At 45.3% G+C, this 16270-nt stretch overlaps 1 protein-coding gene across 3 annotated transcripts; it reads right to left on the bottom strand.

The window, feature by feature from the left end:
- Positions 1 to 1520: 1520 nt before the first annotated feature.
- On the bottom strand, positions 1521 to 13639 carry Ppie (peptidylprolyl isomerase E). Of its 3 annotated transcripts, none has more exons than XM_028773833.1 (10): positions 13563 to 13639; positions 12546 to 12644; positions 11670 to 11713; positions 11047 to 11073; positions 9718 to 9799; positions 9169 to 9269; positions 7071 to 7194; positions 4684 to 4869; positions 2027 to 2169; positions 1521 to 1839 (listed from the first exon to the last, which is right to left on the bottom strand). In XM_028773833.1, the coding sequence occupies exons 1-10, from the start codon at positions 13591 to 13593 to the stop codon at positions 1771 to 1773; spliced, it is 906 nt and encodes a 301-aa protein (XP_028629666.1). In that variant the 5' UTR covers positions 13594 to 13639; the 3' UTR covers positions 1521 to 1770. The 3 variants fall into 3 exon arrangements, with proteins under 3 accessions (XP_028629666.1, XP_028629667.1, XP_028629668.1); XM_028773834.1 differs by having other exon boundaries at positions 13571 to 13600; XM_028773835.1 differs by lacking the exons at positions 12546 to 12644; positions 13563 to 13639 and having other exon boundaries at positions 11016 to 11073; positions 11670 to 11685.
- Between the last annotated feature and the right edge of the window lie 2631 nt (positions 13640 to 16270).

Below are 16270 nucleotides of genomic sequence, written 5' to 3'. Positions count from 1 at the left end.
AAACAAACAAAAAAAGACAGCTAATATTGGTTGACACCTGGGATCCTCCAATAGGGAACTGCCTCCATCAGGTTGGCATATAGGTACACCTGTGGGGCATTTTTGTGATGGAGGAAAGTCCAAGCCAATGTGGGCAGTACAATCCCTGAGCAGACTGTATAAGAAACAGCATTCTTTCATGGTTAATACTTTAGTTCCTACCCCAACTTCCCTCAGCGATGAACTGTGATGTAGAAGTACAAGCCAATAAGTAAAACCTTTCCTCAAGTTGTTTTTGGTCACGGTGTTCATTACACACAGGGCTCTAACATGTCTCTGTGGCTATCTAGGCAGAGCACAAGGAGAGGAAGGAATGGACACTCACATCCTGTTGAGTGTCCACAGCTACATCCTGGCCTCAATTCTTCAGGCACTGTCATAGGAATTCATCATCTCTTGGTAGTCTCTGCTAAGCTCTTTATACATGGCCTGGCCAGGTTCTTAAACGGGCCCAAGTACTGTGGTCCCTCACTCCAAATGCCTGGGCAAAGACTGGTTCCTGCCCACTGAAGCTGACATTTCTGTATAATAGCAGGGTCAATCTGCCTGGGCTATGTCTAAAGATTTATTTTATGTATATGAGTGAGTACAATTATAGCTATCTTCAGACACACCAGAAGAGGGCATCAGATCCCATTACAGATGGTTGAGCCACCATATGGTTGCTGGGAAATGAACTCAGGACCTCTGGAAGAGCAGTCAGCGCTCTTAACTGCTGAGCTATCTCTCCAGCCTAGCCTTGGCCATATCTAGATGTTTCTGTGAAGGTATGTTTTAGACAGATTAATATTTAATTTATGGAGTAAAGCAGAAGGTAGGTGGGGTTCATCAAAGACAGATCTCATAAACAAAAGCCAATTCACTAGTCAGTACATATGTACACACACACACAGAGAAAGAGGGGGGGGAGGGAGGGAGGATTGAGAGACAGACAGAGACACACGCTCTGAGAACACATAAATACATGACCAGTCACCAACTATTTGCTTCTAGTGCTGTAAAGAGAAAGAAGCCACAGGCAGCATTTGAACTTAACTGGATATGGCAGTGTCTCAATAAAACCTAATTCAAAGAAACAAGCAGCAAGCAGCTGGATGCCCAGGCAGTACGCCGGCCTTTGGTCTCCTGAAAAGAAGCCTAGTACCTGGCCGAGTCATAGTACACCTACCATTTTAAAAACCTGAAGACTGTAACGTGACCGTTAGACGTGGGAGCCACCAAGGACAACACCAGACAGGCAGCAGCTCAGGAGCACGGACAACAGTAACAGGCAGCCTGACTTCTACGCCCTGACATGATCTGACAAGGACATGTGGCATAAAGATGTATTCCCTGGCATGTAAGAGATTTAGCCCCAGGAAGGAAAGAAACAAAGCCACAGGGAAGGTATTACAGCTGTCCAAATATGCCATCCCACTCAGGGGACAGTTTAGCCTTGGACATGATCCCTAACAGACAACTCCCAGGAGCTTGCAGGAGGCAACAGTACAAAAAACCAGTTTATTTTAGCAAAGAAGCTACCTAGCAGCTACAGACAGTTCAGGACAGGTGGCGGCAGCACTCTGCCTAGGCTGGCTTTCAGGCCCAGCCACGACTGAAGCCTGGGCACTGCAGATGAGTGGCTGCTACGGCAGGTGACCCCAAGGAAAGGCTTGTGCTACACGGCTTGTTCACAGGGCCCAGAGAGCAGGCAGTCCCCCTTGTCTGACAGAGGTGGGGCAGAGAGCAGCTTCACATGTACTCTCCACAGTCAGCAATGATCACCTTCTGCTTTGGCTTCCCATCCTTGCTGCCCTGAGCCTGTGTGGGCAGAACAGAGAAATCAGGAGAGAAGCATCGTTTGAGACCTGCTAGAGCATCATCCTCTGCCCAAACTGAGACCTGTTCTAAATGCCTCCTTCCAGGGCATAGAGAGCCCTCTCCAACTCTCTCACTGGGGCGCCCACCCACGCAAGGTCCAGGCAGGAAGCCATTTCCAATCACCCACCTCAATCTGCCGCAAGACATCCAGGCCTTCCGTGATCTCCCCAAATACCACATGCTTGCCATCCAGCCAATCTGTCTTATCACAGGTCAGGAAGAACTGGGAGCCATTGGTGTTTGGGCCAGAATTGGCCATGGAGAGGAGGCCTGGGAGAAAATAAACTTGTCAGCTCCCTCCACACTGCTCCCAGCCCATGAAGCATGCTTGTGCTGACAGCTGATGGTGCTTCTGCATGCTGGCTCAGGCCAAGAAAGGGTCCAACAGACAGCACCTTGCCTTTCCTTCACTACAGAAAAAGGATGAGTGGGCTGTTTCTAGGTCCCCCCCCCTACACACATTCATTTGTCTTTTCATTTATAACAATGACTTGCAGTCTACTTTGTAACCAGGTCCATTAAGTCCTGGAACACTGATGAGCAAAATATTCATTTAAAGTGTAATTGTATGGGCTGGAGAGATGGGTCCACAGAGAAAGGTGCTGTAGAAGCCTGACAATCTGCATTTCATTTCCAGAACCTATAGTAAAGGAAAGAGTTGTCTCCTCAAAGTTATCCTCTGATCTCCACACCCAACTGTGCTGCATGGACCCTCTCTTAAACAAAGTACTTAGTGCAAGCAAACCAACACAAATGATAAATACATCTAGTATAAAGGATACTGTGCTATGACAACTAAGATGCAGGGACATCTGTGCTGGGGAGAAGCTTAAGGCAGTCCCATGGAGGGACTCTGGGCCAGGATATGAACTGGAGACAGAGTACAGCTATGGGTGATCAGGGATGAATCCAAGATGAGCCCCAACCCCTGATCAGGCATAAGTGAACAGTTATCTACTGAAGCTCAGAGACATAAAGGGAGTTGGAGAAGAACTATTTTAACCTGTGAAGTCTGAGGGTCCTTTACAAGAGCAGCAGGCGTTCTTAACCACTGAGCCACCTCACTAGTCCCTTAAGACCTAAGCCTATTATGTCTCACAAATGGCAAGCTTTAAGGGCTTTCCCAGTAATGGAATCCTCTAGGGAGCTGGATGCAGCAGTGCATGCCTATAATCCCAGCACTCAGAAGTATCCAGAGTTCAGTGTTAGCTTGAGCCACACTCTAAGACCCAGGCTCAAAAAGCAAACCAGGTATGGAGGTGTATGCCTTTAATCCCAGTACTTGAGAGCCAGCCTCAAGCAGGTGGATCTCTGTGATTCCCAGGCCAGCCTGGGCTACAAAGTGTGAGACCATGTTTCAAAAACAAACCCAAAGAAATAACTCGAGGTCAAACTATAATGTCAATCAATGGACTCCCATGCATCATATCACAAAATCACGTCAGCACCGGCAATACCGTCTGTGGTATCTGAACTGCCAGCGACAACCTGTCTTTATTTCTAACTGCTGCATCCGAGTATGGCATACGTTGGAATAACTCTTGTGTCTTCTGGTGTTACTGCACCTATCAGGACATTTGTACTTTTTTTTTTTTTTTAAGGTTTTTTTGAGACAGGGTTTCTCTGTGTAGTCCTGCCTGTCCTGGAACTCACTCTGTAGACCAGGCTGGCCTTGAACTCAGAAATCCTCCTGCCTCTGCCTCCCAAGTGCTGGGATTAAAGGCATGTGCCACCACTGCCCGGTGACATTCGTACTTTTAAGATAATGCAGGTAGGAAGAACTTCTTGTCCCTGTACTTCAGTCTAGCATAAAGTTGCAGGAAGAACAGAGGTGTAGTGAACAGGTTTCTATGGAGAAATGAACTGATCTCTGACCACCATCATGCTCAGTAATTGAGGAAGGAGGAAGTGGAAGACAGAAAAGTGGTGAAGCAGGTGAAGCTACCGGAAGACGGAGAAGCCGACTGCCAGAGCAAAGCGAGAGACAAGGAGCACAGGGCTGACACGGCAGGATGCTGCCAGGGTGGAATAAGCTGAGGCGGAAAACTGGCTACTGGCAAAAAAGATGGTTAGTATCTTTAGCAAGAAAGGTTTGAGTGGCCAGCTGGGGCTAAAAATCTAGAGAGAAGGGCTTAGAAAGGATGAACGCAGTGAGCTTGTACATTTTTTTTCTAAAAGTTTTGCTAAAAAGTAGATCAGAGAGTCAAGATGACAGCTGGTGGGAGAAACAAGAGTCCAAAGATGGGTTTTTTTTGTTTGTTTGTTTTTTGTTTTTTTAAAGATTGGGATTGCATGCCTGGACACAGATGGACCAAACTAGCTAAACAGGGGAAACACATTATATAGGTCAAAGGGAGCCAGCAGGAGACATGAAGATCTTTAACTGGCAGAGGGGCAGACTCCAGCCCACAAGGAGGGAAGGATGGCCTCTGTAATAGGAGGGTGTCAGAGCATGCATCTGTGGTAGGCACAAGGCAAGACCTCAAATCAATATGAAGGTTTCAGAAGAAAACCAGGCATGGACTGTAATTGGGCCTGAGGGTGTGGAGGGGACACAGAGGCTGAGGGCATAAGGGAGCTGCAGTGATAACCACAAACTCTACCCTAGCAGCGAACACCAACTTGTGGAATGAAGATGGTGGGAAGAGTACAAGACTGGAGGGAGGCAGGCAGCTCACCTCAGCATGTGTTTCATCAGTGGCTGGTCAATCACAGCCCAGGCTTGGCAGTCATGGCTATTTGCCTTGGCCCTGCCTTACTCATCACACCAGAATTAGTGCTTACCTGGTCCTGTGTGTTTAAGGATGAAGTTTTCATCATCGAACTTCTTTCCATAGATGGACTTGCCCCCTGTGCCGTTGTGGTTTGTGAAGTCACCACCCTGGCACATGAACTGGGGGATGATGCGGTGGAAGCTGCTTCCCTTGAAGCCAAAGCCCTTTTCATGGGTGCACAGGCAACGGAAGTTCTCTGGTGTGGAAACAGGAAAAGACGCTGAGGTTAAAGACAATCTAGCTTCCAAACCAAAATGAAGGTAACTACTTAGAAAGACAAAGGGGGCGGGGGAGGTATGAAAGGGAGAAAAATAAGACATGAAACATGTTTCACTTGTTTAGTTTTGCATAGCTGCTCCTGGGTATCCACATGAGGATGGTTTCCAGAACCCACCTGGATCCTGTGTCTTTTCTACCATCTCTATAATATCTATGATACACGATACAATATAAATGCTCCATAAATGGTGGTTATACTCTATTATCTAGGGTATGTAATGACAAGGGAATAACACATGCATGCTTAGTGGAGATACAATGTTCCCCTGAAATATATTTACACATTTTTATTACATTTATTTATTGTGTATGTGCATGTATGTGTGCAGGTGTATATAGGTCTGAGGACATCTTACAGGGCATGGTTCTCTCCCATCATATGGGCCCTAGGTCTGACCTCAGGTTTTCAGGCTTGGCAGCAGGTACTTTAACCTGCAGAGCCATCTGACTGGCCCATACATATTTCTGCTATATGATTGGTTAAATTCACAGATGTGAATCCATGCATAGAGAGGGCTGATCATATTCTCATTGTATGCTCCTTATAAGCTGTCAGGATACGCATTTACTAAGTAACCACATGGCACTCGGATTAAATTGGCTATGTGCATTCTATTTCTGCTGTATCCCCAAACCACAGTAAAGTGTTACTATCCTACAGGGAAGTGCCTTATTAACTCAGGAAGTAAATAACTCAAAAGCATCAAGAAGTCCCTGAAACTGACCAGATTTAACAGAATCCTCTCTTCCCTAAGCAGGAAGGACTTTGAGAGACACTTTCAGACAAATGGAGCTGCCTGGAAAACCACTTTCTAACTTATCAAATCGCCTGAAGTTGTGCAGTGAGCACAGGTTTCTAGCTTTCATAAGCCATTATGGGCCTTTGGTGATGCAGCTGATTTTGAGTCCCTTTCTGCTTCTGTAAGTAGCTACCCACCCATACTCCTGAGATAAGCACAATAAAGTCATTGCCTCATCGACTTGAACGCGATGGTGTTATTTCTTTGCTGTGTCCATCAATTGCCTCATTACAGTGAGTGAACATTTCTTCATGTCTTCCCTGGAACTCTAAAAGTTGTCCTCTAATCTCCATATATGTAATGGCATGCATGCAGGCAGGCACATGTACACAGACACACACACAATAATTTGCTTTTGACACAGGGTCTCACTATATAGTGTTGTCTGTTCTGGAACTCTATGTAGACCAGGGTGGCCTAGAACTCAAGAGATTTGCCTGCCTCTGTCTTCCAAATGCACCACCACACCAGGCCACAGTAACTGTTTTAAATAATGGTCATGTGGCGTGTCTGCATGTGAGTATATACATGTGAAAGTGGGTGCCAGAAGAGAGTATCCGATTCCTTGGAGCTAAAGATACAGGTACTCAGACACGGGCTAACCAAAATTAAAGTGACTACCAGAAAGATGTGGGGGTGTTGAAGGCAGGAAAAGATAATTCCTTTTCTAGAGAGGTAAATCAAAAGATAATACCTAAGCGGAAAATAATTTTTGTATAATTAAAAAGGGAGGGGTGAATATAAAGCTATTATCTTTCAATGTGGAAGTTAAAATCAAAATAACCAGCTAAGAAGTGAAACTGGCTGCCTCTGAGGTGCAGCCAATGGTGCTGACAGCAGGGCAGGAAATGGGGTTATTGGTCTCTATTATTACAGGGGACTAATGATATTTCAAAGCAAATTTTGTGATAACTACTTAAACTAAATGTATAAACAATAAAGTTTACATTAAAGAATAAGTCAATATTTTAATGAACTAGAAATTAGTACTTCTAGAACATAGAGCTAGATGTAATATTGCTGGGATAATTTGTTTGATATATTCTTTTACACGATTATTCACAATATTCATAATAATGCAATCTTACTATGTTATTTTAAAAAAGAAACAGAAACCTCTACTACTAAAAAATTATAAACCAGCAATTAATGAGCTTCAATGTCTGGTCTGACCTCTGTTACTAGATCCTAGGATCTTAGATGGCACAAATTCATTCAGAAACAATGCCAAAGGAATAAGAGCCGCGGCAGCGAGAGCCTTGGGAGAGTCTGCTCAGCCATCAGCTTGCTGTCAGCCTGAGCACTGTGGTCTGCTTACCTGCGGTCATGGGTACAACATCAGACCGCAGGAGCATCTGAATGCGGCCTGCTGGCTTGTTCCCAATCTTGATGTCCATGTACACCTGAGGATTTGACCGGGCTTTCTTTGCAGTGGGCTCTCCCTAGGTGTAGAAATAAAATGCTGGTTAGAGGACCCCCTAACTCCAAGTAGACGAACAAGTAATCTTCCAAACATACATCAGAACACAGCACTATCAAACAGCCTAAACACAGATGCTAACAGTGAAGGTCTTGGGCCCTGATAGAGCTATAGGTGGCAGGAATTATGGCCAGAATACCCAACTGGACACCCAGTGACAGGAAACCTCACTCAGCACTATACAACAGGCCCCCTAACCATAGGCATATCTCTCCACACTCACCCTCAGACATGGCTGCTCACCTTCCTTGTCCTGCAGCTCATTGGGTCAGAATACTCAACCTACCTCATCTACAATGCCTATGACAAGTCATATACTTTACTATAGCTAGTGGAGACACACACACATACACACACACACACCCCAGTACGTCTTTCCTACACGCACAATTGTCACTGTCACAGGTTCATCCTGGAAGCATGGGGAAGCCCTTCTGATGGGGTACAAATGCTCAAAGGACAAGAGGCAGAGGCTTGCTTTGTACTTCAGTAGGGGAGCCTAAAGCAGAGGAAAGCAGATACAGAACACAAACACCACATTTGTTTTGGCTCACCAGATCAAGCACATGCCAAGGAATCATGTGGATGCTCTAACTCCTGCTGTTTACACTGGTACTAGCAATAACACAGCACAACAATACAGTTCTTGCTGTACTGCCCCAGGTCTTGAAGACAGAGAGGAGTAAGACCTGAAGCTACTTTCTTCCTTCAAATTTATACGGTTAGATATATATCACATATACTATACACATATATTTAATGAGTCCTAGCTAAGCATGGAGTACAGAGTACACTACAGAGAGGCAGAAATGACATCTGCAAGATGGACAAGATGGACCAGGAAGCCCTGCTGGGCTCTTGTGCCCTGAGCTATATGACAGAGGAGTGAAAAGCTCTAAACATAAATGACTGGATCTGTGTTCCAGAAAGACTACTCTAGCTTCCTTAGGAAAGGACCAGGGAGGCAGAGGCAGGCGGATTTCTGAGTTCGAGGCCAGCCCGGTCTATAGAGTGAGTTCCAGGACAGCCAGGACTATACAGAGAAACCCTGTCTCGGAAAAAAAAAAAAAAAAAAAAAAAAAAAAAAAAAAGGAAAGGACCAGAGGAACCAAGACTGTAGCCACAAACTAAAAATTTCAAAACAAGGCAAGGCTAGACACAAATTACAGACAGGACGAGGAAGGCTATGAGGAAAAGCACCGGAGTGTGATGACGGACTGGCTCTACTGTAAAGAAGGGATTAGGATGGGCGGGGACTCCACTGTGAGTGCTACTTTAAGTCTGCATACAAGCTTCTGGCTTAGGTAAGTGTGTGGCTAGATAGTAACCAAGATTAAGAGCCCAGCAGGACAAGATAAGGGAGAACAACATCCACTCAAGGCAAAATAAGCCACAATGACACTTGCAGGCAGAAACAACTGAAGTCCAGTGTTAGAAACAGAGACCATCAGAGCTGACAGTGCAGCACAGGAGGGCTGCAGTCAGCCAAGAGTGCCAGCTGCTATGTCAGCTGAGAGGACAGAAAAGCCACATGCCATTATAAATCTCACAGGTACACAGAGGAAGTGAAGACCTGCAGCAGTGGGCAGGGAAGTGAGCTGAGAATCAGGAAATGTGCCAGGGCAAAACTGTCATAGGCAAACCCAGAACACACACAGTTAAAGGGAAGTAACACTACCTGACCTGTTTGTTACCTCTGCAGGAGTCCAAAATCAGGACAGAGAGCAAGGAGCCAAAGACCTCAGCACAGGAGAGCTGCCTGCGGGGTGCGGAGGAGGACAAACACAACTCCCAACCCCCCAGCACCGCCCTCACCAAGCTCTAAGTTCACCACCTGCCTGCCCTCTGCGCTCGGCAAATGCTCGGATCTGCAAGCCCCTATCAGGATAGAGAGCATGGCCTGCCTTCTGGAGGGAAGCACCCCTTTCACCCTCACCTCTTGGGCTTCAGCCTTGGGAGGCTCAGGTCCTTCTTCTTCCTTATTCTCCTCAAGAGTCTTCCCAGAAAACTTCTTCAACCAGTCATCATCTGACCAAACTAGAAGGAAAAGACACACAAAGTTAAGAAATTCAGACTATTCCTCAACTGCTGGCAGCTGCCTTGATCAGGTTTGTGGTCCTCTTGGCCAGAGAAGTTCCTTTACAGAACCCTCAAGACCAAGTTCCCACTGAGACTCCTAGAGGTCCAGCTCTTAGCAGGACTAAGGGAAAAGGCTATGTCAAAGACTAAGACAGGGTTTTGCTGGCTTCAGCTCTTTTCTAGGAATGGAGTTTCAAGAGAACTGGGAGACCAGACGGGGTTCTCTCATAAGAGGAGCAATTACTTTGGCTTTGCTACTGTTCACTGATAAAGGTAATGTACACTCTTGACCAGTGTGAACCACTCTCTTGTCCCTCTCACTCCCGTCCACCAGAAGCAGCACTGGTCACACATATAAAGAAGGGCAAACCAGAGGACCTGACAACAGTCTGAGGTGCCCACTCACCTGGCCTGGAAGAGCCCTCTTTAATTCTCATTGGCTTGGCCAAATTGACACGAATCGTCCGTCCAAAGAGCTCAGATTCATTCTGAAAAGATTGTAAATCCAGCTGCTTAAACTGTCAGGTTACAAAACTGGCAGCAACCAGGTGGTGGTGGCATGCATCTGTCATCCTTGCACTCAGGAGGCTGAAGCAGGTGGATCTCTGAGTTTAAATCCAGCCTGGTTTAGATTCGAGGACAGCCAGTGTTATACAGAGAAACCCTGTCTCAAACAAACAACAAACAACTCTGCAGCTTTTCATTTACTTCTGAGACCTGTCTTGTGTTTCCTTTTAATCCTGGATCCATTGGTAGTGAAAGCTATGCTCTCACCACAGAGAATGACAAGGTACTTCCTCCCTGGAGCTCCTGCAAAGCTTTAACACCAACAAAGCCCTGCTCCACTGAGAGTAACTCTGAGCTCAAGGGACGCAAGTGACAGGGAAAAATGTACGTAGACCTCGAGTTCACCTTTGAAAGCAAGATTGGCTCTGAAATAGTTTCCATGGAGAATGGGTAGAAGAGAATGAGTAAAGAACTTCACCAAGATATCAGCGCTAGGAAAGGCCACTTAATGTGAACCTTAAGACAGCAGTGAGAACTTTGTGGCAAAAAACTTAAAAAAAAAAAAAAAAGGTCTTTTATTAGGATTTTATGATGATACCAGAAAAACATAAAAGTGTAAATTTCTTAGAATCAGAATCAATTATGCACTGATTTCTAATGGAAACATAACCAGAGAAGATTATTTTTAATTTTTTTTCCCAGCAAAGTTCTAGCCACAGGATATGACACCTTTACACTTCATCTCTGACAGGATGACACCTAAGAGTCTTAGGCAGGCCACAGATCTTTAAGAGTGCCATCATTTCCAAGGACTCTTCCAGCTGTTCCAATCACCTGCATCAGTAGCATGGCCTTTGGTTAACTCTTCCTGAATTTCTCTTCTCTGTTGTTAACTGGTCTAACATTTCATGAAACCCTTCCCTTTTGCATATATTTGCAGTTTCAGTGAGCAATTAGTTGGCACTGTATTTGCCATTTGCCATCATGTGGGGTGGCCAGTGAGAGATGAGCCAAGAAGGATGGACAGGAAGTACTCTAGTAAATGGAGCGGCGTCTGGACAGGAACTAATTTTCCCAACGATCAGTCCACAATGAGTATTTTTACTTGATGGCAACCTTTACTGCCCTACCTGACCCTGGCACTTCAAAAACTCAGAAGACCAATTTGAACAAGCCCTCTGTACTAGCAAAAGGCACCTTCAGTTAGCATGAGGATCCCCAGCCGTACCATGTTGTCGATAGCTGCTGCAGCATCCTGCCAAGGAAATACAGGTGTAAGTTTAGGCTTGTAGTGGAATACTTCTTGTGTGTTTAAATGCACACATGGTAGCAAAATAAACAGGAGAAAGTCGCCTCTGTACTTCCTGCCTAGGTTGGGTGTGTGACCAACAACACTTGGGCAATTTTTGAGCTCACAGCACCATAATCTTTTTCTAGCTGAAGGCATAAAGAGATAATCACCAGCATTGCCAGGTAAGAACGTTCAATGAACAGAGCTGGAAGAGCCCTGCAGAGCAGGACAGGCAGGGTCTGACTATGGGTCTGACAGAGCATAGTCAAACAGCATTTCTGGACCTCTGAAAGCATCATTACCCTAGGACCCGGAACCTAAGTAAAAGGGGAATAGCTTCCTCGACAGCACTAGTTCTCAACTCTTTAATACAGCTCCTCATGCTGTGGGGACCTCAAACCATACAATTATTTAGTTGCTACTCTATAGCTGTAATTCTGCCACTGTTATGAATCGTAAAGTAAATATCTGATATACAATCCCCAAAGGGGTTTTGACCCACAGGTTGAGAACTGCTACTCTGTAGGAACCAAAGACTAAACAAAGCACAAAAGTCTCACCTCTGCCAACTCAAACTCAACAAAAGCAAATCCTCGGTGTTTTTCTGCAAAAAAGGAAATAAACACAAAGACATAGTAATTGCCATGTGAGGCAAGGGAAGAAAAGAGAACAGTCACAAAGAAGTTGGTCCATACCATGTCCAGACACCAGAAAACCTTCCCATTCACGATATACAAAGAAGGACCCTCATCCATTGATTCCTCCTAATATTTGAAGCAATAATAAACATTTTCTGTAGATAAAGCTACATACTGAACTTCAACTTCTCATTCAGTGCAACTAGAAAGTTATTTAGCAAATCAACTATTTATCCAAATATACAATTTGATTCCAGGTGCCATAGCATGCACCTGTAATGCCAACTACTTAGGAGGCTAAGGCAGAAGGATCATCAGATCAGAGGCCAGCCTGGACAACACAGATCATTTTGAAGCAGAATCAAAACAAAACTAAAACAGGCAAAAAGCCATCAACCAAATATATAATCTGATCAACTACACATAAATTCTAAAATCTGTAAGGATACTCAGTTTTACCCCGAAGACACATTCTGATCTAAGAAGCCCCCCACAACAATGCCAGATTGATCATACAGTCCGTTAGAAAGTCAGTAGAACATTTCTTGCCTGTGCTTCTGCTGACAGTCTAACTATGCAGCCAAGACTGACCTTAAATTCTATCCTCCTGCTTCATCTCTCCCTCTCTGCCTCTCTCTCTGTGTCTGTGTGAACTGAACCCACAGTTTCACATGGTGGGCAAGAATTCTACTAGTGAGCTATACCCCCAGCCTAAGAATGTAAATGTAGAACTGAGATTTACTTTAATTCTTTTCCTATAGGAGGGCACTGAACACTAAAAATTCCCAAATGACCCACCTGTCTCATAATCCAGAGGAATCTGAATATCCGTGATGTCCCCGAAAGGGATAAAAGCAGCATGGAGAACCTTGTCGTCCACCTCTTCTGCCAGCCCACCTGTAAGTAAGCCAAGCCCTTCTGAGCTGCGGTCCTCCACACTCAGAAGTCCCTGAAGCCCAGACACTTGACAGGCAAAGGGAGGGATCTTTCCATCCAGCCCTTTGTCTACACAAACATCTCTCTATATATTCTACCCACACTATGTTCCTTTCTCCGTTCTTTCAAACAGATCCGAATCGATCTCCAGGACTCTTGCAATAGCTTCATAACTGACCTCTTTGCCTCCATTCCCTTCCTCCAAACGCCCCTCCTAATCAAATATTTTGAGAAAGTGGAAATGAATCCATCAGTTCTCTTAGACTTCAAAGTCTTAAACGTCACAGTCCTCAGGATAAAGGGAGAGCTCCTTAGTAGTGTACACAGGGCTATCATCTGACCTTCGCCAATCCCTCTTTTATCTTCCATTTCCCCAATTTCCCTGGGTTTCTCAAAAAAATGACCCAGCTGCCCCTAGGCTTCAGGCTATTTTACACCTTTGGGCTTCGGCTCCCGTGCATCGAACAGCTTTGCCTCTACTCTGACCCCTTGCCCAACTCCTGCTCAACTTCTGCGTTCCGGCAACAGAAAGTTTGCCCTCACCCAACTTCCTGTCATCATTGTTAGTCCCTATTACGACAATATGGTGTTTAGGTTATTTCCCGCTTTCTTCTAGATACTCTGGTAACTCCTTCCTTTAGGGCAAAGACCCAGCCATTCCGCACTGAATGTTTGTAAAAAGAATGGGTGGGCGGAATTTGGAAGCCCATAGTTCTTGTAACTCATCGGGGCTCCTGGGGGCTTAGTGGACTAGGAAAGTCGTCGGAATGGTCCTTCCATCTCGGACTCACACCCTCAGATCCAGCAAGTCCTCCCTAGACCCAGGTTGCTCTCCCCTTTTCCCACATTCCTCTAAATCTATCTCTCGCGCCTGCTCACCCACGTACAGCACACGCTTGGTAGTGGCCATCTTGCTCGCGCCCGTTTCCGCCGGAAGCCGGCACTCGGTCGGCCCCCTTGCCTTCGCCCCTCCCCTTAGGTCCGGGCGGGTCTCTGCGCTGCTGCTGCAGGCTCCGCCCCTTACCACGTTCCGTAGCGCTCCAACTGTGCGGTCCTGTCCAGTTAGGTCCGGAACGACCCTACATGAGCTGGGGTCTCCCAGGGCTAGGGATGCTGGAAACAAACCTTGGTCTGATTAACCGGAATATTAATGGCAATTGACCCACTACCAACACACTAGGGGCTCGGCAGTCCAGGCAGCTGTTTTTAGCCAATTTGGGAGCCAAGAATGTTTTTTACATTTTGAACGGGGGTAGGGGGTGGGGAGGGTGAGGCAGAGGATCAAGACAGTATTTCGTGAGAGATGAAATTTATATAAAGTTAAAATTTCAGTATCACAAAGTTTAATTGTTAGAGCATAGCCACATTCGTTCCTTTTCTATTGTCTGGCTGCTTTCATGTTACATGGGGAAGGAAGAGACATGTTCCTCCCAGGGATGACAATGTTTTACCATCTGGCCCTTTGGGCAAAGTGTTTGCTATACTCTTGTTCTAAAGTAATATTTAAATTATAGGTTCTCATTAGCAGTACAAAATAGTAAGATCACGTTGGTTTGCCTGTTAGAGTATCTCACTATGCATTCTAGGCCTCAGCCTCCTCAGTACTGAGAGTTCGGTTATATACCACCAAGCTACCTCGAATAGAAACTTAACAAGTTTTATTTTGAGTATTTATTTTGAGACTGGATCTTCCTATGTAGTCCTGGCTATCCTGGAATTCACTGTGTAAACCAGGCTGGCCTTGAACTCACAGAGATCTCCTGAGTGCTGGGACTAAAGGCGTGTACCACCACAGGAAGCCTTACAGTATTGTTGAAGGGCTCTAGTAGGCCCAAGCTTTGTAAGCATGGCTCTGCCAGGCCTTGCCCTTCTCCCTAGTCCCTCTGCCTCGCTAAAAAACAAACAAAAACCAAACAAACAAACATTGGATTATATTCTTAAAGCTAGCCACCAAGACCTCTTCCCTTATTTGGCCTCCTGAGGATGATCACCAAGGTCCAGCTATCAAAGTATTGAAGTCCAGCAATCAAATCCCTCTTTGGGCTACCCTAATTAACATGGCCAACCAAAACATATCACCACAGCCTAGCCCATTCTCACATCAACCTCCCCTTTCTTTCCTCTTTAAAAAAATCACACCAGGCAATAGTGGCGCACACCTTTAAGCCCGGCACTTGGCAGGCAGAGGTAGGCGGATTTCTGAGTTCGAGGCCAGCCTGGTCTACAGAATGAGTTCCAGGACAGCCAGGGCTATATAGAGAAACTCTGTCTCAAGGGGAAAAAAAAAGTTAAAAGAAAATTCACACCTACAAGGTCGTTTGCTGCTGTTTTCTGCCTGAGTCAGAAAGCAGCCACTCTCTCCTCCCCCCCACACACACTTAATAAAGGATCTCTCTATAAAAATAGGTGTTTGTGTGTGGTTTGTGCCTAACCCAGGGTTCAAGGAGGAACACTGTGTGCAGATCCCTGCAGTCATGATGCTGGAGATCAAACGCAGAGCTGTAGCCCATTGCCAGGCAAATATTCTACCACTGGTCCGTAGCCTCAGCTATCTTAGAGCATTTAGACTTCCCTGAGGTAACTTTTAAAAACTTTATTATTCAAGTGTGTGTGTGTGTGTGTGTGTGTGTGTGTGTGTACATGCCACAGCATACATATGGAGACCAGAGGCATCCTTTTGGGAGGTTAATTTGTGTAGTTCTTGTCGGAGGCCCTATTTACTCTGCATTCACTTGTGACCCTACAGAGTCCATAGCTCAGGAGTCCAGAAGTTGGCTGACAGCTTCCTGTAACCATAGTCAGGGGTGTGTCTCTCTTCACACCATGGCCTGTACCCATTGTATTTTAGAGCTAATCAGCCAATCAGCATATAGCTGACTTCACCAATCTCATGCTATACTAAGGTATGGTACTAAGGATTCTGGGGTGTGGTTAGCAGAATTCTTTGTGTACCCAGAACTAGTCTAGAACAACACAGTTACTCTGGAAAATCTATTCAGGTATCCTTTATGTGGGATGTGGGTATGGTGTACTAAAAATACATTTGTGTAGTTGATTTTTGACTAAAGTTTCAGGTACCTCCAGAGCTCTTTAAAACTCTTGGAATTGCCTGGATGATGTGATGAAGTCTTTTGTGATTCATAATTAGCCCATTTTTTTTTTATCATTTCTGACTTAATGCTCAGCAGCTGACTCATAGTGGGGCCCTTTCACAGTCTCAAGATGGCAACTGGTTACCAGAGCAATCAGCATCTTCATCAGAGGCTGAATTTTTAGCTCTACCTCAAGATCCCTCAGAGAAGGTAGGAGACAAGAAATTGAATTCTACCATCAGTGACTCAGCTGTGCCTGTCTAAGGAAGCCCCATACATAGGGGCTTTGGGTAACTGAATGTGCTGATATATTTTGAGGATGGTAGGCCCGGCCATGCTTGGAGAGTATGAGAGAGCTTTTCATGTCCCCTACAGCATCCTCTTGGTCCATGAATCTTCCATTAGGCTCTTCCTCAGTTGTACCTTTTATAATAAACTGATATCATAATGTATTCTCTTTTTGAGCATTGTAAGTGTTTTAGAGAATTATTGAGT

Source organism: Grammomys surdaster, unplaced genomic scaffold (assembly GCF_004785775.1).
Source record: "Grammomys surdaster isolate TR1022 unplaced genomic scaffold, NIH_TR_1.0 235, whole genome shotgun sequence".
NCBI lineage: Eukaryota > Metazoa > Chordata > Mammalia > Rodentia > Muridae > Grammomys > Grammomys surdaster.
This window is presented reverse-complemented; position numbering and strand designations above follow the sequence as displayed.

What these genes read in the sequence shown, in the direction of transcription:
- Ppie (XM_028773833.1), bottom strand. Translation starts at nt 13,593, where the DNA reads ATGGCCACTACCAAGCGTGTGCTGTACGTGG. An exon ending in CAAGCGTGTGCTGTACGTGG is followed by an intron (nt 12,645 to 13,562) that starts GTGAGCAGGCGC and finishes GCTTACTTACAG; the next exon opens with GTGGGCTGGCAGAAGAGGTG. An exon ending in AGAGGGCTCTTCCAGGCCAG is followed by an intron (nt 9,270 to 9,717) that starts GTGAGTGGGCAC and finishes TTTTCCTTCTAG; the next exon opens with TTTGGTCAGATGATGACTGG.